General features: G+C 33.6%; 1 protein-coding gene across 2 annotated transcripts in view; it reads left to right on the plus strand.

The window, feature by feature from the left end:
- Nucleotides 1-24,229, plus strand: part of slc7a14a (solute carrier family 7 member 14a) — a 110,957-nt gene that overhangs the window by 82,260 nt on the left and 4,468 nt on the right. For both annotated transcript variants that reach the window (XM_087239831.1, NM_001347689.1), the window contains 6 exon segments: nucleotides 1,909-2,397; nucleotides 7,430-7,666; nucleotides 12,649-12,866; nucleotides 12,987-13,133; nucleotides 18,229-18,437; nucleotides 21,966-22,843. In XM_087239831.1, coding sequence (XP_087095957.1) covers nucleotides 2,094-2,397; nucleotides 7,430-7,666; nucleotides 12,649-12,866; nucleotides 12,987-13,133; nucleotides 18,229-18,437; nucleotides 21,966-22,843 — 1,993 coding nt within the window. In that variant the 5' untranslated portion in view covers nucleotides 1,909-2,093.

Here is a 24,229-nt window from a genome sequence, read left to right on the forward strand (position 1 = left end):
TAGTGATCCTATGAATTGTAAAATATTTTAATGACTAAAAACTTCTTAACAAATGGGTTAGAAAGACATATAAAGGATAGTAGCAAAGTATGAAGATAATAATATTCATTAATGTTCCTCCTGCCTAGTTCCTTTATTCATCAGGGGTCAAGATCATAATAATAATAAATATTTTGAATTTCAAAAATACATTTCTTGTTTTCTTTTTATATATCACTAATAATTGCAATTTAAAATATTTATTTAAAATATAAATGGTATATATTTTATATATTAAAATATATTTTAAATGATAATTTATTTCTGAGGCAGTGGCGCAGAAGGTAGTGCTGTCGCCTCACAGCAAGAAGGTCGCTAGGTCGCTGGTTCGAACCTCGGCTCAGTTGTGTGTGGAGTTTGCATGTTCTCCCTTTGTGTGGGTTTCCTCCGGGTGCTCCGGTTTCCCCCACAGTCCAAACACATGCGGTACAGGTGATTTGGGTAGGCTAAATTGTCCGTAGTGTGTGTGTGAATGTGTGTATGTGTGGATGTTTCCCAGAGATGGGTGGCGGCTGGAAGGGCATCTGCTGCGTAAAAACTTGCTGGATAAGTTGGCGGTTCATTTCGCTGTGGCGACCCCAGATTAATAAAGGGACTAAGCCGACAAGAAAATGAATGAATTTATTCCTTCGATGTCAAAGCTGGATTTTTTTTACCACAATTTCTTAAATTTTCTTGATCACATGACCCTTATTTTATTTTTAAGTTTTAGTTTAGTTTAGTTTAGTAGTTATATAGCAAATTATTTACAACACAACACTGCCCAAAGTGCTGAACACAATCCATGAAACAAATCACTCAGCACATAAGTAACAACTAAAACATAAAACAACCTCCTTAACATTAAAAAGGCTTAAAGAACCAAGATGCATTTTCAGAAGGCTTTTAAAAACAAGTAAAGTTGGAGCGTGTCTAATGTGTGGTGAAAAGCCCGATCCCCCCTTCCCTTACACCAGGTTCTTGATACAAAAAGCAAATACTGATTTGTAGACCCTAATGACCTACCAGGATTGTGTACATGGAGATCTGATAAATAAGGAGGTGCATTAAGTACTGTATATGTGTTCGCACGTCGTGATTTTGCCAAGTTCAATGCCATCCTGGATTTACATCTATGTTGATCCTGGTACATCATTTTTGTTGGAAAATGTAATCCACACCTATTCCCTACCCCTAAACCCAACCATGTCTGTAAATTATTTCCAAATTCAGAGGGTAATAATAGCTGGATAACACTTTTTTAGAGGTGCATAAACCTAACCATGAGCCTAAACGTAACATAAACGATAAACGTAACCCTTGATCCTGATTGGCTTCCAAAGTTTGTCTTGGATAAACAAAGATGTTAGTCCAGACACATGTCCTACTTCGTGAAATCAGTGTAGGGATATGTGTTCATGCTTACAAGCTTATGTTTTATTTTATTTTATTTTATTTTATTTTACTTTACTTTACTTTACTTTACTTTACTTTATTTTATTTTATTTTATTTTATTTTATTTTATTTTTGTTTTGGTTTTATTTTATTTTATTTTACCTAGTAGATAAATGCAGTCCATACCAATATAACAGCATTAATTAAAAAAAAAATCATAAAGACCCACACTTTTACATAGTACTGTATACACTCTAAGAAATACATCAATAATGTATGCAGAACAAAGTTAAAACTCTTTTATTCCAATAGTGTCAATAAGACTTTTGAACACGGATCAATGATAAGATCAAAAACAATATATATATATATATGTATTGTTTCTAATTGTCTCCCTAGGTGATAAATTATACTACAACAACAACTACATAGTTATCTCATTTATATCAAGAATAATGCCTGATCACCCTGTTGTCATCTTATTCTGTCCTCAGCCTTGCTTCATCTTCACCCTCACTGGATATGTGGAAAAATCTGATAATGACGCTCCTCTAGAGGACATTGATCTTCACAGCCGCTTTCTGTCTGAACCTTCTCCCAAAGCTTCATCAGACCCTCATCCTCCTCAGAGCCTCAGCCCCATCTCCTGAATCCCTCTGACCCACGAGCAGGCTCCAGGATGAGTGGCCTCTTCGCCAAACTGGACCCGCGCCGGGTTCAATGGGGGGCCAACTGGTTCGCCTTCCAGTCCCGCGTTCTGCGCACAAAGCCTGTGGAGTCCATGCTGGAGACCTCGGGTGGCACTGGGGCTCACGGCACCAAACTGGCCCGCGTCCTCTCCACCGTGGACCTCGTGTCTCTGGGAGTGGGAAGCTGTGTGGGTACAGGCATGTATGTGGTCTCGGGACTGGTGGCGAAGGAAATGGCAGGTCCTGGGGTCATTGTGTCTTTCATCATTGCTGCCGTGGCCTCCATCCTGTCAGGTGAGTACCCTTCCTGTGCCACTCACAAAACAAAAGAGGTCTGACATCATCCTGCAAACCTTTGTGTTACCAAACACCTTTTAAAAGGAAAACTTTTGTGCTATTATATTACTATGCACTATTATGCACTATTATATATTATTATAATTATACTTAGGTACTAATATTTATTTTTACAAGGCATCTATTATGCAAAATCCATTATGGAACTCTAATGTGTTATCAGAAATATTTAGAAGTAAATTATTTTATGATAAATACTAGTAAAACGTGGCACAAAAGAAATGGTATTTCATATGTCTCAAACATCATTCCTGGAGGGCCACAGCTCTACACATTTCGCTTCAACCCTAATCAAACACACACTAATCCAACTAATCAAGGTGTTCAGGACAACTATAGACTATTAAGCAGGTGTGAGTTGGAGGTGGTTGGAGCTAAATTATGGAAAGCTGCAGCCCTCCACACTCTCAGAAATAAAGGTATGCGGGCTGTCATTGGGGTGGTACCTTTTTAAAAGGTACACATTTGTACCTAAAAAGTCCTTATTAACACCTCAAGGGTATATAATTAGTACCTTAAAATTACAAAAATGTTCCTCCTAATATTGTACTAATATATTCTTTTTAGGTACCAATATGTACCCCTTAAGTACAAACATCTACCTTTTGAAAAGATACCACCCAGTGACAGCTCGCGTACCTTTATTTCTGAGAGTGCAGGAATTGGGTTTGAGACCCCTGGTGTATTTAAATGTATTCCTCTTAGTAGTTCATATAAAAATGTATTCACTAAGTAACAAATCGTATATTTTTAGCAAGATTTGGGAACCATTCATATACAATTGAAGTCAGAATTATTAGCCCCCCTGAATTATTAGCGCCCCTGTTTATTTTTTCCCCAATTTCTGTTCTGTTCTGGGAAGATTGTTTCAGCACATTTCTAAGCATAATAGTTTTAAAAACTTATTTCTAATAACTGATTTATTTTATCTTTTCCATGATGTATTTGATCTTTCCAGCGTAAAGTGACATTAAAAGGCTTAACTAGGTTAATAAGGTAAACTAGGCAGGTTAGGGTAATTAGTCAAGTTATTGTATAATGATGGTTTGTTCTGTAGATTATCGAAAACAAAAATTAGCTTAAAGAGGCTAATAATTTTGTCCCAAAAATGGTTTTTAAAAAATTAATAACTGCTTTTATTTTAGCCGAAATAAAACAAATAAGACTTTCTCTCCAGAAGAAAAAATATTATCAGACATACTGTGAAAATTTCATTGCTCTGTTAAAAATCATTTGGGAAATATTTTAAAAAGAAAATAAAAAAGGGAGCTAATAATTCTGACTTCAACTGTATGTGTATATATAAATATATATATATATATATATATATATATATATATATATATATATATATATATATATATATATATATATATATATATATATATATATATATATATATATTTTTTTTTTTTTTTTTTTTTTTGCAAATAAACTGAACTGATAGATTTTTACAAGAATACTGTTAATTAATTTTTTTTATTTCATTATTTATTTTATAATTATCTTATAATAATTTATAATGTCTTTTTTGGTTTGATTGTCCATGTAAACCTTAATTAAATTTTTAATTTTTGTTCCACCCAGTTCCATATTATGATTATGAATGCTATTTATGTATACCTTTTATTTTACATTTTATAAAACTTCCTACAGTAAATATTGTGATCAATGTTAGATGGGTGGGGAGGGAGGTAAGGTTTGAGTTCCTATTTGTAGCAAGCTATATTTACTGTGAATACTTCCGAGATAAACTTTCATATATGGTCCATCTCTTTTAATGAAAGAATTTAGGCAGTACTGTGAAGATTTTTTTCAATGAAAATTAAAAAAAAGAGTTTAAAAAATGTATACAAACATTGAATGTATGAATTAAAACTGTAAGTTTATAAAATAAAGTAAAAAGGAAGAAATAATTATTCACCAACATCATCCACAAGTTGGGTAAAATATTTGCAATGATTTTAAAAGAACTTCAAAAGCATTTAAAATAATATTAATGGAAAATAAAACTTTTCTATTTTGCTTTCTTGTTATTGTCAAAATTGAAAAATATGTATTAATATAAATATGCAGCTTTTTAATTGAAACAGGCTTTTTTCTAGAATATTTTGAATATGATTTGGAATTGGATTTTTTTACATTACATGTATTTGTGCTGCTTATAAAGCACATGTAAATGTCTTATTCTGCACGACCATATTCTACATGGCTTAAACTGAACTTAACTGCTACAATAACTATTAATAAACGCTAAATTAGGAGTTTCTTTTTAATGTTTACTTTTAGAGGGCACCGGTTATGCAAAATCCATGGAACACTAATGTGCCGCCCCAGGTGTTGCAACTTTATTCCAGAGAGTGTACTGTGGATAACATCATTTTATCCACTGATCCTGAGTCAGGCTTTAGCTTAGTGAACACTTGTATATCTTTCTGCCTCCTGACGTATAGCGATGACACACGGTGGACTGGCTCATTAGGTTTACAGGTTAAAGCTGTGCACAGCATGCAGCACCCAAAATAGCATTAGAGGCAAAATCCATTTATTTTTTTATTTATTTTTGTGTCCCTGTGGATACCAATATAAAGAAGACAACCAGATATGAAAGAGAGGGGAAAATGAATGAAGGGGATATTTTGTTCCTGTGTGCAGCTGACCTTTACACTCATGGAAACGAAAACAGGGTTTTGATAGCATTTGTTATCATTAGATATGTGGAAATTAGATATACAGTGTGCGTCTGTGATATTTGCAGCCCTGATAAATGCTAGTAAAACAGGCCATGGAAAAACACGTTTGAATTAATTCCTATAATTGTTTCATATTAAAATGTATGCAAATATAAGTTTAATAAAAGAAAAAGTAAAAAGTAAGGTCTGGGGTTTGGTAATTTTTTTAAAAAAACATTTTATTTTAAATATTTAAAGTTGAAGATATTTTGAAAAAATTGTTAATGTACAATAAGAGTTTTCTACTTGGCTTTAAAATATAAATTACTTTAATGTTGTAATTTGATGCTCAAAATAATGTATTTTTATTATAAACATTGTTAAAAAAAATGCACCTTTCTAATAATTTTTTTTTCTGAAACTTTTTCTTTTAATTGAAACATTTTCCAGATTTATTTATATAGCAAATTGAATATGAATTGTACTGTATTTACTTGTGCTGCTTATAAATGCCTTATTATACAGTATATCATTATGTTCTATACACTCCTTTATCCCATTCTATTCTTAAACAGGTAAAACAACCAGTTAATTTGAATGTCATCACTTAATTGAATGGGCGTTATCAGTGGTTATCAGATGATAGATAGCCTTCTGCACCTACTAGTTGGCTCAGAAGTCTATTATCATCCACCCACATGGTTAATCAGCTATGTATTACACACAGCTGTGGCTGGAATTAAACGACAATTATTTCTATTATCTATTTAATTTCCCATGAATTGTATTTTATTAACGTTTACCACTACCCCAAGCCTAAACCCAACTGTCACAGTAATGCAAAAACAGATCTGGGGGTTTGGGACTTGTGGAGCTGCACATTGATGGATTTACTCTTCATTGTTTAGACTTTCAGTAGTGAAAATTAAACCACACTGAACTGAACTAAACTGAACTTCAACTCTAATAACTGAACTGATACTGTTTCAATTTACTATAATCTTCTATGTGAAGCTGCTTTGACACAACCTACATTGTAAAAGTGCTATAGATATACGGATGAATTGAACTGAATTTAATCTGGATCTGGAGTCTTCTCTATTAGTATAGCTAATTAACCATGTATAGATGATAACAGCCTTCTAAAGGGGGCGATTGCATTCGCATGTTATTTAAAATAAAACTATTAACATGGCGCTCCGTGGCGCAGCAGAAATATGAACATTGTTCTGAGTCGTAGATGGGCGCCGCGGACAGCCACCATCTTGCGGCGCCGGTGTGCGTACCATGACAGAAATCTATGTTTAGATTTCTAAAATGCATGGCGTTGAGTGTTGTGGGGTGTCACCGAGTGGCGCATCTGGTGTGCGAAGTATTAAAAACAATAAACTAGGAGTTAATTAATAAACTAGGAATAAATTAATAAGTCATGATTATAGTTAATAAGAGTTCTTCCAGCCTGATCTCACGAGAAAACGTAAGTATTTTACTTTTTTGGCAGTTAAGTGGCTAATTCATACGAATTCGTACGAGTTCAGTCGTAAGAAATTGTACGATTTTAAAAAGGAGGCGTGGCACCTAACCCCACCCCTAAACCCAACCATCATTGGGGGATACGCAAATCGTACTAAAATGTACGAATTAGATTGACGAATTTGTACGAATTAGCCACTAAATGAAAAAGTTACGAATTGCCGTGAGATTGTGTTGGTTCTTCATACTAAATTGCAACCAAGAACACTATTTTATCAGACGCTTTAATAAAAAATGAATGCTTTTCCTCATTATTGCATTTTTATTTTGATGGGGATTATGACACTCATAGAGACCAACAGCTATTTTGCTGTTTTTTAAGTGAAATTTAACTCAATCTGTCTCCATTCCGATTTGTTCTAGATCTCAATGCAATGTGCAATTTCAACATTCAACCTTATTTCTCACCTTATCAAATATAAGACCCATTCTGCATTTTTTTCACGTTTCTCTCAAAACTATCATATTAGGTCAACTTGAAAGGTTAAATAGTACTTTAAAGCTTTGATGTCACAGAGTACATATTAAAAAAACAGATAATCCTTATCTCTTTCCACTGCAGTGGGCTTTACATGGATCTGAGCGGTAAAAAGGGATTTCCCTGCTGTTATCTGGCTGTCTGGGATTCTATGGGCTTGACATTTGAGAATTGATCTGACACTCCAGCCAAAAAAATCAATGTTTCCATCTTCTGCAGCCAGTTAGAAGTATCGATAAGCTTGTGAAGTTCAGGTGTTACAGTAATCACTGCTATCTCTCCACAGGGGTGTGTTATGCTGAATTCGGTGTACGTGTGCCTAAAACTACAGGATCGGCCTACACTTACAGCTATGTGACGGTGGGCGAATTTGTGGCTTTTTTCATTGGGTGGAACCTGATTTTGGAGTATCTGATTGGTACAGCAGCAGGGGCCAGTGCACTGAGTAGCATGTTTGACTCGCTGGCCAATCACAGCATCAGTGGATTCATGATCAACCACATAGGAACTCTTAATGGCTTGGGTAAGATGATCAATTTGTTTTTAGAACATAATCATCAAACGTCTGAGATTCTGGTTCATTTTAAAGATTTTAGTTTAGCACAATTTAAAAAATGTGTCATTATTTACTGTCAGCAGAAGATGAACAATGCCTGCACGAGACAGGAGAACTAACCTCATTGTTTTTTGCAGAAACTCAGATTGAAGCCTATTGCTTTTTGAAGTTCAAACAACCAAGATTAGGCTTCCTTGACTACATTTGAATGTTGTAAATACTGTTCAATGTTCAATATTTATCTATAAACAAATGTTTAAATTAATTATGTTCATCAAATAAAATAATTATGTCATTATATTCAGAAGACTTTATATTCAGAAGACTTAAACAACACAATTTATTTTGATTCATATTTTGAACCTTTTGATCAGTTTTTTTGTTTTGTTTCAGGGGTTTGGATGAATAGACTTTCAATTTAAGTGAATGAAAGCTCTCACAAGTGATCAAGTGTGTTTGTTTTTGTTCCTAAGATCAACGAAACATTTTGGGCGAAAATAACCATTTAACAGTGTTTGTTCACCATTCAGTGCACTGTAAAAAAAAAACCTGTATTTTTACGGTTTATTTCCGGTAGCTGGGGTACCGGTAAAAACACTTAAATAACGGCTGTTAAATGACAGAAATTTACTGAAAAATAATGGATTTTGAATTATTTTCCAGAAATTTATAAAAAATAATTAACTGAAATTTAAATTTAAGGAAATTTCTGTAATTTAATGTCTGTACATTATGTTATATTTCTACAATTTAACATCCATTATTTTACGTTTTTATCCAGCACTCCAGCTGCCAAAAATAAAACATAAAATTACAGATTTTTTTTACAGTGTGGGTACGGAAAGTATTCAGACCCCCTTAAATTTTCCACTCTTTGTTATATTGGAGCCATTAGCTAAAATCATTTAAGTTTTTCTGTTCTTCATTAATGTAAACACAGCATGCCATGACAGAATTGTTAATATTTTAAGCTACACTTCTGTCTATGTAAGACATTACAGCTCACAATGCATGTCAGAGCATATGAGAATCATATCATGAGGTCAAAGGAACTGCCAGAAGAGCTCAGAGACAGAATTGTGGCAAGGCACAGATCTGGCCAAGGTTACAAGATTTAAAAATTTTGCTGCACTTTAAGTTCCTAAGAGCAAAGTGGCCTCCATAATACTTAAATGGAAGATGTTTGGGTCGACCAAAACCCTTTCTAGAGGCCAAAGATCACTGTGGCTGAGCTCTAAAGAGATGGGAGAAAGTTGTAGAAAGTCAACCATCACTGCAGCCCTCACCAGAACCTGAAGTACTCTGAAGTGCTCTGCGGGTGTTTTCAGCTGCAGGGACAGGACAACTGGTTGCAATTGAGGGACGAAAACCTTTTCCAGAGTAGTCAGGACCTCAGACTGCTAAAATTATGAAGAAGTGGCTTCACAAAAACTCCATGACTGTTGTTGAATGGCCCAACTAAAGCCCTGACTTAAACCCAATAGAGTATCTCTGGAGAAACCTAAAAACAGCTTTAGCATCCAACCTAACAGAACTGGAGAGGATCTGCAAGGAGAAATTGCAGAGGATCCCTAAATTGAGGTGTGAAAAACAGAGTCTGGATACCTAGGACCATATGATATTTCATATAAATCTACAGAAATGTCAACAGGTTTGTGTTTTTCTGCCAATATGTGTACATTAATGAGGAAAAAATGACCTTAAATTATTTTAGCAAATGGCTGCAATATAACAAAGGGTGAAAAAGTTTAAGGGGGTCTAAATTCTTTTAGTACCCACTGTATTTAATCACCCTAAAGTGGTTTACACAAAAGCAGATATTTTTTAAGAATGTTGGAAGCTGTAGATATTGACTTCTATACTAGGATACAAATGCTATGGAAGTCAATGGCTTAAAAAGAAAGAAAGAAAATAAATAGTTGAAGTGATGACAAAAGTTTTCATTTTGAGAACTAATTCTTTAATAGGAATAGAAATTCATTTTATATTTCACAGGCAAATGTTTAAAAGCCTGTTATTATTGAATCCAATTTATTTTACAGTTTATTTAAGCAATTGAGTTCATGTCACTGAGTATTGTAGTCTTCAACGAACAAATTTGCCGCCCCAATAACCTTGACATCCACCCACAGTAATTCCAACACAGTTTACAGTAGTTAATTCATCAATAGACTGGAGTTAATGGTGCTGCAAAAAGAACAAACGAAAGAAAAGGCACCTCTAACTTTAGCAGTCAATAGTCTGGTGACAAAGGCAATGTGAGAAATCCTTGTTAAAAACCGAGCAACCTCTCTCACAGCTTCTTTTGCATTGTGAAACACATGCTCCAGTTACATTACTGAAGAGTAAAAAGAAGCACTTTTTAGGTTAGACATTTGTTATTAAAAGTAGGACAGAAATATTTTCAAAGCAGAAATGATCTGAAGCAAATTTCAGATCTTGACATAGTCTTGTTTTACTAAATGATAAAATGATTCTGGTACAGATACTGTTTCTTGAATGCTGGTTATCCAATTTCTTTTGCAATGGATTTTTATACAATAAAATATATAGGGGCCTTTATTATTTCGGAAATGGAGTCTGTCAAAATGGGATCATCTTATCTTGTGTCTTTGCAATTAAGAACCTCTGTAGCACAGTGACTTTGTTGAATTTTTCTATTGTACATGCTCAGACTACAGATGGAGGTATTAAGCATTGGGTACTCTAAAGATCAATATTTTCTTCCTGCGTTGAATATTTGGTTTGCAAACAGTTGTAACATGTAGACTATTATGTCTGACCTAGTCAAAACATGGCATACCATGCCAAAATACATAATCTCACTCCACCAGCAGCAGTTGTAAAATCTCTTCTTTTTTCTTTTCCAACCCCCTTTCCCTAAGTCAGATATACCCCCATCTGTGCATCTCTGTGCACACATGTAGTTAAATTATGCTTCATAATGCGTCATTTCTGCTTAAGGCATGGTTAGTATTTTTAGAAATAGCTGCGTTATTCATGACATCATTGAAAGGTCAGTTGAGGACTGTCTGCTGTCATTTTGTGAACACAGCTGTTTAAACTAATCTCACTTTGTCTGTATCTCTCTACATTAAAATATGTACAGTTTAAGTCAAAACTATTAAATAAACAGTAAATATATATATATATATATATATATATATATATATATATATATATATATATATATATATATATATATATATACATATATATATATATATATATATATATATATATATATATATATATATATATATATATATATATATTTTTTTTTTTTTTTTTTTTTTTTTATAACTCTTTGCAAATATTTCCCAAATTATGTTTAACAGAGCACAGAATTTTTTCATAGTATTTACTATATTATTTTTTCTTCTGAAAAAAAAAATACAATTTGGCTTATTTCGGCTTGAATAAAAGCAGTTTTTTTTTTAAGGTCAAAATTTTCATTTTAAGGCCAGTATATTAGCCCTCTTAAGCAATATTTATTTATTTATTTAATTTTTTTCAACTGTCTACAGAACAAACCATCATTATAAAATGATTTGCCTAGTTAACCTAATTGACATAGTTAAGCTTTAAAATGACACTTTAAGCTGAATATAAGCTTCTTGAAAAATACCTAGTAAAATATTATATACTGTTATCATGGCAATAATAAAAGAAGAATTTCCATTAAACAGAAACTGTGTTGCATTTTTGCTGCTTGTTCAAACTATACTTGTTTAAAAAATGCTTAACAATCATCTTGTGTTAAGACAACGTGTAGAAATTGTGTTGGTGCAACTACCTGTGTAGTAGATGTAATATAAAGACATGTTAGGGTTTAATATTCACTTTAATGGGACGATTTAGAACAGTTTCAAGTAAAATTTTTGGGTCTTGAGGTTTCCATCTTACATAAGAGTAGCAGTCATGCATGCTTTGGATGTTGTCTGCTTTATTAACAACATTAGTGTCTGTTGCTTCACTCACTGAGCCGCAGATTTAAAAGTACTAATACTAGTTTTGAGATACATATGTTAAAAGTATGCATTAGTAGGGCAGTTATTATTTTTGAGCTGCAATAAATAACAGAACATTCTAGATGTTCAAAGTAAAAGATTGATATTAGTTGACTCTACAAGAGTAAATAGTTTTTCAGATAAGTTTATTCAAATGAAAGTGATTTAATGCCATTGATTCAATTCAAACAGAATTTTGCTCTTGGTTTCCATTTGCATAAAATAAGTTTAAATTATCTATCTATCTATCTATCTATCTATCTATCTATCTATCTATCTATCTATCTATCTATCTATCTATCTATCTATCTATCTATCTATCTATCTATCTATCTATCTATCTATCTATCTATCTATCTATCTATCTATCTATCTATCTATCTATCTATCTATCTATCTATCTATCTATCTATCTATCTATCTATCTATCTATCTATCTATCTATCTATCTATCTATCTATCTATCTATCTATCTATCTATCTATCTATCTATCTATCTATCTATCTATCTATCTATCTATCTATCTATCTATCTATCTATCTATCTATCTATCTATCTATCTATCTATCTATCTATCCATCCGTCCATCTGTCTGGTAATCAATCATATTCGGTCAGTTTATCCACGCTATACACTGTAAAAAGTAAAAACATAAACAAATTACTTCAACTTGTTTCAATTAAATGAATTACTATATTTGCTTTTAGTAAACAATACTTGTACTTGCCATAAATAAATGAAAAAAGTGTGGTACACCGAAAAGAACTAATTTAATTTCTTACTAAAAAAACTGTCATAAGTTTGTCAACCTAATTCATTTAATTGTAACAAGTTGAAGTAATTTGTTTTCACTTTTTACAGTGTAGATTTATACCACACAAATCATGAGCAAACATCTTCAGATCTTTCAAAAATATTCCTCCTTTATAACCTGTTAGGTAAAGGGGAGCAGTCATATCCGGACATCCTGGCGCTGGTGATAGGCATCCTGGTCACAGTGATAGTCGCTCTGGGCGTGAAGAACTCAGTGGGCTTCAACAACGTGCTGAACGTCATCAATCTGGTGGTGTGGGTGTTCATAATGATCGCAGGCCTGTTCTTTGTCAGTGGGAGCAACTGGGATGAGGGACGATTCCTGCCTTATGGCTGGTCAGGGGTAAAGTACATTTCAAATCAATTAAGCTCAAGCCCATAGTGCAGTTAGTGGCTCTCAACATAAACACAGAGAAGGAAATTGCATTGTCTTGTATCTACAATCAACCGCTCTACTCAACAGGTCATGCAGGGGGCAGCCACTTGCTTTTATGCCTTTATTGGGTTTGACATCATCGCCACCACAGGAGAAGAAGCCAAGAGTCCCAACACATCCATCCCCTATGCCATTACTGCCTCTCTGGTCACCTGCCTCACTGCCTACGTCTCTGTGAGTATATAAGCACCTAAAACAATATTTTGCTACTTGTACAAACTACTTATTTAAAATGAGCTGAAACATTTTTTTGGAAACAACTTAATTGTTTTATGTTCAATCCACTTAAATTTGTTACATTACAGTTTGTTCTAAGTCTATTTAGTGCATCACTCACAACACTATTTACATTTGCACAACAGTTCATGCATTTCTCAAAACAATTAGTACAAACTGCAAAACCTAGCTGATAACCTGCAAAAGCGTGTCACTTGCTCAAAATGGATAGCTCATTCCTCAAAAGCAAGTATTCATGTCAATGAAAGTGTCAGTGTAATCAAGATGAAAAGAGCTGACAACATTGTTTATAAACAAGATAGTCAAATGGTTTTGTCATGTTTTCATTATGTCAGTTTACTCTGTACATTTTTTCCAATGAAAAAAAGTCAGATTTTGGTGACACTTTCTGAAAATGCTCAAGACAGCACTATATACTATTAGCACAGCCATTTGAAAACTACAGTAAAGTTAGACATCACTGCATTCACTGAGGTATCTGAGTACAAGACACTGAATATGTATGTTTCACATTTTTACTACATATGTTTTTTTGCAATTCTAACTTATTTACAGCATTGTGCAAAAGAATAAATACACCCTTATTTACAACAAACATAAACTCCCTTTGGGTAGAGCTGTGCACAACTTTAAACAATATAGCAGTATATATTGGAACCGAATCTACAACATACACAGGTCTGTAAATCATTCATGAAATTGTTCAATTGAGAAAATGTTTTCAGGAAAAAAAGATTTAATTTTTTAATAAAAATTTCCTGACAGATTTTGACAACTATAGTTCAACATTTTTGCATGTAATGACTCAAGTAATGAAATAAGGACTATAACTTTTATATGGAATGACTATTCAGCATTCACAAGTTTAGTTCATTTTGACTGACATGACGTAAGCAAATGATAATGTTATAAAACAGCAGAGAGTTGTATGAAAGCAATTGGTGCATGTCCAAAAGCATTTGCAATTTGTTGGATGGAATGAGAAACTGCTACTTTGATGTGCACAAATTCACAGTGGCGTAATGGGTAGCACAATTGCCTCATGGTAAGAAGGTCGCTGGTTCAAGCCCTGGCTGGGTCAGTTGCCATTTCTGTGTGGAGTTTGTATGTTCTCCCTGTGTTCGCGTGAGTTTCCTCCGGGACTCTGCTTACCCCCACAAGTCCAAAAACATATGGTATAGGTGAATTGGGTAAGCTAAAATTCACCATAGTGCAGAGGTGTCCAAACTCAGTCCTGGAGGGCCGGTGTCCTGATGAGTTTAGCTCCAAGCCTCCAACCTTAATCAAACACACCTGAAGCAGCTAATCAAGCTCCCACTAGATAAACTAGAAGCTTCCTGGCAGGTGTGTTGAAGTTGGAGCTAAACTATACAGGACACCAGCCTTCCAGGACCGAGTTTGAACACCCCTGCCATGGTGTATGAGTGTGTATGGATGTTTACCAGTAAAAACCTGTGCTGAATAAGTTGGCGGTACATTCCGCTGTGGCGACCCCAGATTAATAAAGGGAGTAGCTAATGATTAGCATTAAGGATCAGCTATAGTCGATCATATCACATGCTCCTCTCGGAATTAGCTTTACATAAACTCTCATTCTGTTTCTCATCTTTCAGCTGGAGATCGGTTCCAGAGACATTCCTTTCCATGAATATTTTTTGAGGATTTTTAGGCATATTAGATAAGGCTTTTTCATCTTAATTTATCAAAATGGTACACTTACAATGTTTGCTTTTCACTTTTTAATCAGAGTAAACTTCCTCATGAATGTTCATTCATGCACAGAGACGAATAGTCAAGGTCAGGATGTTTTTGATTGCTATTATATGAACTATTCAAATTTAAAAATTTTATTAAAATCCCTGTATTGTACACTGAAAAAAGAAACAAGGTTATGCAGCATTGAGGCAATACCAGGGTGAGTAAAGAAGGACTGATATTTCATTTTGGATGAACAATTTCTTTAAGGCTCATTTATTCCAATATCTATATCAATACACAATAATCCACCAGACTATAAGAAGTTTAGGAATCAAAAGCAACAGATTTCAAAACTGCCACGTGTCTGTGTGCACTACTAAAAAGACAGAACTTAAAAAAAAAAAAAAACGAGTACTGTGAACTTAATCCATTTGAGTAAATGAAGCACAGTAAAACCCAATAAATGAAGATAACTTAAACCAACTGGAACTGTAAAACTGAATAAGTTAAGGCAACTTAAACCGTTTGAGGAAACCGATTGCTAATTTGAGTAAGAAAAAAAAAACTAATCTATATGAGTACTGTGAACTTACTCCATTTAAGTTAAAGTAATGAGGTATTTAATTAACTCATGACCTTCAAAACTGAGTTCAAAACTCTTTTCAAATGAGAAGAATTAACTTTCAGTCAATTTTGAGTTAACTACACTCATTTCATTTGAAAAATTTGACTGTTGGGTTTTACATTGTAGTTAAATCCTATAGTTAATCAATAAAATAAAGTCTGGAACAAAGAAATGATCACTTTTAAAACGTTTTTTTCATGTCAGTCAGAATCCACCTGACTATAAAAAGCTCGGGCATTAAAAGAAACAGATGAGATAACAGAGTGCACTTGATGATTCAAATGTTGAAGCTCTTTTCTGTTCTTCAAAATAGTTATACTTGGATGTTTCAAAAATACAGTAAGAATATAAATGATGTTCAGATAGTCTTTGTTCTTTTCTCAGTTTACAGACAGTCATTGATCATTCTCTTCATGCAGCATGTCTGCATTTATTAAAAGCTCTCTGGCTTTATTACAATGCAATGCCGTCTGTGCAGGAGGTCGTCATAGTAACACAATGAAAGTGAACACACCAGCAACACACCACCTCTTTTCTACATACAATGTACTTTACTTCTGTTTTCTTCTAATTCCTATTTTTAATCTTCTGTCTGCCTCACAGTTTTTGGTTTAAGCTGTTATGAATTATCCTTAGTAAAATGGCTGCTCATTTCCACACCTACAGATCTGTCTGATGAGGAGCGAACTCGTTAATTAGCGGCGTTCACCCCTCCAGTGCTCATTGTGTTGTTGTAGAGGCTAATTTTAGCCAGGCACTTTATTCTCTGTCTGCGTGTGTGCAATTGAATGTTGCATATGTGTTTTAGAGTGACAGATTAAGACTACGTTTCTGAAATGTATAAAATGGGTCACATTGTTAGGAATCAAAGCTTCTTTAAAATTTTAAAACTATAAAAGTAATTTGTGCTATGAATGTAAAACTTTTAGTACTCAGTGATGCCCAAACATTTTTATTTAAAACTTGTTTTCTACTTTCCACCCTTATGACATCAGACATCTGAACACAAATACATCACTGATATTTGTTTTAATGATTGTCAATAATCTTAGAATTTTTACAATTAGTCCTACACACCAGAAAAACAAATTATACAAAATCTTTGTTGTTCTGTCTGTGCTTCTTCTTTTGCATTGCATTGTAAAAGGTATATTAAGGTATTAAGATATTTGTTTTATGATTTAAAGGCACAGTATGTAATTTCCAAAGCTAGAGGGTGTGTATTTACAACAAACATATATGCTTAGTTTGATGCGGTGACTGAGTGTGGAATTATGGGAGCTGTGGTCTTCATTAAAGCCTACAGAAATCACGTTCATGGATGTGCGAAAGCAGGGCTGCTCAACCCTGTTCCTGGAGATCTACCTTCTTGCAGATTTCAGCTCCAACCCTGATCAAACACACCTGAAGTAATTAATTAGAACCTAAACAGTACTTGATAATTACCGGCAGGTGTGTTTGATCAGGGTTGGAGCTAAAATCTGCATGAAGGTATCTCCAGGAACAGGGTTTAGGAACCCTGTGCTAAAGTATTCAAAGCTTATTATCATGGTAGTATTAATCCGAGTAAGACTGAAAGCCATTAAAGAGAAATGAGACAAGCATAATGTGGCATCAAATCAGTGGGGCTTTTATTACCACAGTGCTCCACTTTAGTTCTTCTGGTCGTATATGTCTTTGATTCTATTATAATGTTATTCTGCAGTCTATTAAAATGCACAATATATTAAAGCATCCCTGTTTTTCCATGTTTTCTATAAAATAAACCAATTATCAAGGATATATGATGTAATTAGCATGGCAACTCAGGACATGCTCAATGTTAGGTAAAACTGCTTAATTCCATGGACTTTAACATTCTTCTAAACATTTGGGATAATGTAAGTACATAAGTCAGCATAATGTATAACACTGTCTATGATTTTTGGACATTTTAATGAACTTATTTTATTTTGTGCTTTAAATGTAACAAAGGATGTCTTTTACTGAAATGTGTTAAAGAAACACAATAAATATTTCTACTATTTAAAAAAATCCACATTCTTTTAGACTCTGAGGGGTGCCCATATTACAACAAAACACTGCAAAATATGGTCATCTTATCAGTGCAGTAGAAGACAGAATGAACTAAAAGGACTTGCATTGCAGACAAAATAGCAACAAGTAATGCCAGTAGCTCATCTTGAGTCATAAACTGTACACCTAAAATAATAGTAGCATCCATAGTGAATCTTCTATAGGTTTTATGCTGCATTTTTCGACAATAGAAATCATATACATTATATTAAACCAAATTAGTCTTAACGCATGGGGTTCCATTTAAAAACAAAACTTCCAATTATTCATTTATTAAGTTTTTTTGTAGTGATATTGAAGAACTTAATCTGGCTCCTCAAAGAACTTTTCATTAAAGAGTTTTTATTAGACTATTATTTCTTTCAAACATGAAAATCTTATAATTTAATATAATCTAATAATGTTTATTAGGGGTTCTTTGTGGACCCATTATTGCCTATAAAAAAACCTTAAGTCTATTTAATAAATTTCCAAACATTAAAAGATAATTACTGTTTTTAACCTTGTCTCTAATGTTTAACATTATGATTGTGCAACAGTTTTTTAAAGGCACAGCAGCCAAAAATAATAAATAAATGAATAAGATCAATAGTAGGTCAGTGAATCACACTTTCTTTCTGTTTTTCTCCGCAGGTGAGTGTGATTCTCACCCTGATGGTTCCCTACACTGAAATCGATTCAGATGCTCCACTGATGGAGATGTTTTCTCTACATGGCTTCCAAACTGCCAAATACATTGTGGCCATTGGCTCCATTGCTGGACTGACGGTCAGTTTGTTGGGCTCTCTGTTCCCAATGCCGAGAGTCATCTATGCCATGGCAGGAGACGGTTTGCTCTTCAGGTAATATAAAATGAAATCACAGGGTGAGGTAATTATGATCTTCTGTAATGATTAAAATGCCATTTAAATATCATTCTCTGCTGGAGAAATGCACTTCTGCGTTCATGCAGTCTGACAAGAAACGTTACTTAGAGCCCTGACATTTTAAATCAAAGCCAGTATAATAGCTGTATGGTAAGAATTCTTTGATAAAATTAATGTTTGGATGTGTCACCTTGTTTACGCCTGGTATTAACTTTGGTACATCCACCACAGGTAATTCAAAGTAGTCAGAGAAAACACAAGGGATGATCTTTTTTAGTATGAGTATTTAAACTACAAAAAAAAAAAAATAATAATAAAATAAATCACATGTTTTTTCTCCCTCTGGAAGTGATTGATTTATTGTGACAGTAAAGTTACATTTTCAGCAATTAATACATGATCCTTGACAAATCTTTCTGATTATATGCTGATTTGCTAAATTGAGTTGCTTAATTAACATTCCTTATTGTTAAAAATGTTCCAAAATTCTATAACTTCTAGAATGGTCACAACAGTCATTTCTTACCATTCACATAAGATGCCATATTGTCACATCATATTTACATTTGAAGCTTTTATTGGGATTTTTTTAAGCTTGAATGTTTGTTATATTATATTTGTCATATTTTATTTTATTTTTATTTATTTTAAGTCATTACACTAAAATAATATAAACTATTTTGTAATATAGTCAATAATTTTGTACTAGACCACCCACAAAGGTGTCTATCTCACTTTATCCAGCAGGCAGATAAGCAAAGGCTTTTTTCACTCCAGTGAAAATGTTGTTTTGAAAAAATAAAAAGATGTTTTTGCTCACATAAAGTTTTTGTTGGTAGAAAGTTGATAGGCAACAGAGGCTTAAATATGTAAAGCAATGTGAATGCTGAAATGAATGTGGTCAATTTGATTATTGTTGTCATTCAAGGTAGAAATTTTTAAAACTTTTTTGTGTTTTGTAATTTTAATTAAATAGTGTTAGAATAAAATATACACATTTTTAGGAAAAGTCAGGGAACTATGTCATATGGGTTTTATTTTGAAAAAGTTATTAAAGGAAAAAAAAGTTATTAAAAAAATAAACGATTTAAATATAGATGGAACATTTGCTTCATTTGAGCAACTAAAAATCACATTCAATATCAATATCTCTGACTTCTTCAGATACCTAGAGATTAGAGATTTTGTGATAAAACGAATACCAAATATTAATATTAATATGTTATAAAGCAACACAATGTGCTCAAAGAAATTAACAGGTTTAATTCTATACATCGAGAAGCTGTGTCAAATTTCTATAGCATCTTGTTAAGACAGGAAGTTGTAAATGAAATCAAAGCTAAGCAAGCCTGGGAGAATGAATTAGGGTTAGAGATAGATTTGGAGAGTTGGGAAGAAGGCCTTTAGAATATACATGCATGCTCAATTTACGTAATTTAATTCAATTTAAAACCCTGATTAGGTCATACTTATCTAAGGAGAAACTGCATTAGATTAGATTTCCTCTGGTATCTCCACTTTGTAATAGGTGTAAAGCAACAGAAGGATCTTCAGGAGGAAAATATATTTGAATGTTTTATTAAAGCCCTCCAAAAAAGTCTTAAACCGTGTCCACTTATAGCTGTTCTTGGGATACTTAGTAACTTAGAGATGTTTGATAAATATGAAAGACAAGCCATGTTATTTGGTATGGTAATTGCCAAAAGGGTGATTTTGAGAATGTGAAAAAAATCAATCTGTATCTAAATTTGGTATGTGGAATAGAGATTTGCTATTCATGTTTGCTTTGGAGAAGTTGAGATATATCAATAATGACAAATTTCAGATATTTGATAAAACGTGGACAGATATTAAAACACCTTAATGCATTGGAAGAAATGCAAGTGTAACCAATGACCCCTGTCAGTAACACAATAATTAAAAGATTGAGTGTAATTGGTATTCACTATTCATAATCTATAATGTTTTTAATAATGTGCCCAAGCTATTATTTGACAATAAAACTTTAGTCAGAATAATGAATGTTCTGGTAATACAAGAACAATGTTACATTATAATTACTTTTATTTATGCATTACATGACCAGCTAAATGATATTTTGCTTTCATGTGCATGTGTCCCTCTGTGTTCTGTCGTTCGGTTGTTCAGTAATAGGTTAGTGTTTTTATGTATTGTATTTTATATGTATTATTATTTTTTTGTATTGTATTTTTTCTCTTTCTTTTATATTTTGTTTTGTTGAAGTTTTATAAAATGCAAAAAGCACATTAAATAAACTTTAAAAAAAAGAAGTACAAAATATTAAAAAAAAAATATCAAAGTGACTACCTCTGTATTCTAGTGCTAATCGTTTTTGGGTAACACTTTAGTTTAGGTCACAATTTATCTGCCTATTATTAAGATATCACCAGTTCATTATTGGTAATAAAGTATCTTTTTTTACGTATTCCTAATCCTGCTCAAAACCTAACTCCAAATTCTGCCTTACTATTAATCAACAGCTTATTTGGAGTTTAGTGCTCGTGAAGTGCTTTGAAATTTGCATTCTTATTTGACGGTTGACGCAATCTCAACCAAAACACAGATAGAGGGTGGGACACAGTGTAGCCCCTTCCCTTTAAAAAAAGCAGCCAGTAGTGTTTTGTTTCATCACAGCTCTGCCAGTGAGAGTGGTTGAGGTCAAGTGCATCACAATATTTACCCATGTAATGCACTCTGATCCAAATATTGTGATGTTTCTGATATTTGCACATTTTGTAAGAATTAGAAGGTATTTGTTACTTTTTTTTTCATCCAATGTATCATCATTGTTTTGGAATGATTTAAGTTTATATTACTTTTCCAAGGTTAATATGAGTGGTAATTTGCACATTAAGGATGTTATTTGTTATTTTGAAAACCAAAACAAGTCGTTAGAAGCCACTGTGAACTTTCTTATACTTGCGGGAAATTTTACTTTCACAAATAGAGGTTCCTTTAAAAAAAGTCCAATCTTTATAGAATTCTTATGTGAAATAGAACATTTAATTAAATCACTTAGATTAATTGAAAATATAATACGATCTTTCATGCTACTTGAAAAATTATTGAATTAAAATTTTTTTTTTTTGCTTTATTTCTCTTAACCTTTTTTATATATGCATTTTATATATGCATGGCGGAAGTGACAAACTAAAAGCTTTACAAGCTTTTTCACTGTTTTGTAGCACACAAGACCATAGATATCTTAAACTACCATACTGATGCTAACATCTTAAAAACTTTATTTTAATTTCATGGAAACTTTAAGTCAGTAGTGTTAATTAATGGTTTGTTAAGACTGTGAATTGTGACCCCATTTATTCTATTGAGATTTATTTTTAGTAATAAGCAAGAACAGTTTAAATTTACTGGATAAACCAGACTTTACAAGTGTCAGAGCTGGGGTAGCAATCCCACTTCAGATGTTATGTGCATCTACCCTCGTGTGATTGGAGGTCTGAAGTTGTCATTTTAATTTTGCAGGTTCCTGGCCCATGTGAGCACATACACAGAGACTCCTGCTGTGGCCTGTGTGGTGTCCGGCTTTCTCTCAGCACTCTTGGCTTTGCTGGTCAGTCTGAGAGACCTGATTGAGATGATGTCCATTGGCACTCTGTTAGCCTACACTCTAGTGTCAGTATGTGTGCTCCTGCTGCGCTACCAGCCTGAAGGTGACATCCACGGATTCGTCAACTTCCTCTCCGAGCAAAACTCAAAGCGCAAGGAGGGAGTTCTGGCCGAGTGCGAGAAGGAAGCCTGTTCGCCGGTCAGTGAGGGTGACGATTACGGAGGAGTTCCAACAAACACCTGTGGAGCCAAAAACCTGCCATCTCTTGGGGACAATGAGATGCTGATTGGCAAACCTGACAAGTCCACCTACACCGCCAGTCATCCCAACTACGGCACAGTGGATATGTCCTCAGGCATTGAGTCGGATGAGACGGACAGCGCGTATCTGCTGAAGCTCAAGAAGCTACTCGGCCCACGCTATTACACCATGCGCATTCGACTGGGTTTACCAGGCAAGATGGATCGTCCCACAGTGGCCACCGGGCGCATTGTCACTCGCTGTGTAGTTCTGCTGTTCATCCTGATCTTCTGCTTCTGCTCCCTTATCATCTTCGGGTCGGGTCAGATCGCTGATGGTCAGTGGTGGGCCGTCCTGCTGCTGGTGGTGCTCCTGCTGGTCCTCACTCTCCTGGTTTTCATCATCATTCAGCAGCCGGAGAACCCAAAGCGTCTGCCCTACATGGCTCCTTGTGTGCCCTTCGTCCCGGCATCTGCTATGCTGGTGAACGTTTACCTCATGCTCAAGCTCTCCACTATCACATGGATCCGTTTTGGAGTGTGGTGCTTTGTGGGTGAGTTTTAATCATATTGATCTTAATTTAATCTTGTGTTTATGGCAGGTTTTTAGTTATTTACTTATGTGCAGTTTCATACTGTATTATACACTTTAAAAAATATATACATATTTTAATGAGATAATATGATATTTAGCTTCATCAGCAATGGCAGACTTGAAAGATTTTAAGAAAGATTTATAATTAAAGGTTATCAAAAGAGTTTCCAGGTTTCTATAAAAATATTAAATAGAAAATAGTATAAATTGTAAATAGGTGTCACGGTGGTGCAGTGGGTAGCATGATCGCCTCACAGCAAGAAGGCTGCTGGTTCCAGCCTCAGCTGGGTCAGTTGGCATTTCTTTGTGGAGTTTGCATGTTCTCCCAGTGTTCATGTGGGTTTCCTCCAGTTGCTCCGGCTTACCCCACAAGTCCAAAGACCTGAGGTATAAGTGAATTAGGTGACTAAATTGGCCAAAGTGTATAAGTGTGAATCAGTGTGTATGGATATTTTCCAGTGATGGCTTGCAGCTGGAAGGGCATCCGCCGCATAAAACATATAAGTTGGTGGTTCATTCCGCTGTGGCAACCCCAGATTAATAAAGGGACTAAGCCACAAAGAAAATGAATAAATGAATAAATAAATTGTAAATAGTTTAAACTTTGATAATAAGAAGAAATATTTTTTGGAATACTCTATTTTGTGAAATTCAGCTTTGCCATCACAGGAAAAATACATTAAAAACATACCAAAAGATAAAAGTGCTGTTATAATATGTATTAATATTTCAGATTATTCTTTGAATTGTTTTTTGGATCAAATTAATGGAGTCCTGGCAAACATTAAAGACTTAAAAATTTGTGATGAAGAATTTTTTCTAGACTTGGAAAGAGTAGTGCAATTTTATATTTGACTATGTATGTATTAAAATACTTTAATAAAAAGAAACAATACAGTATATTGTAATCATTGACCTAATCTTATGTACAGTGTTTCTAAATATTATAACAAGTTACTAAATTATTAATATTGCAGATATTTTATTTTTTCCTTTAACTTATTTGTTTGAAATTAGATTTTTACATATTATTTTAACTGTATGTATTTCAAGTTTTCTTAATTTGTTTTCCATTTATTGGTAATATTCATAAAATCAGCTCAAATAATATATATATAAAATATCTAAACCTAAAAAATTGGCTGTATTTAAACATTTAAACCCATAGAATTAAGCTTAAATATTTTAAAATGTAATAGTAAGTTAGTTAATTATTTAAAATGTTGCAGTTATAGTATTTTTTCAGTCTTTATAATTAAGATAGTCAATTGATTTTTATCTGTGTGGATATTAAAATAACAATGTTTAAGTTCCTGAGCTTGGACAGGGCATATTCCTGAAAGTC

The sequence above is a fragment of the Danio rerio genome, chromosome 2 (genome assembly GCF_052040795.2).
Source record: "Danio rerio strain M-AB ecotype USA chromosome 2, GRCz13ab, whole genome shotgun sequence".
NCBI lineage: Eukaryota > Metazoa > Chordata > Actinopteri > Cypriniformes > Danionidae > Danio > Danio rerio.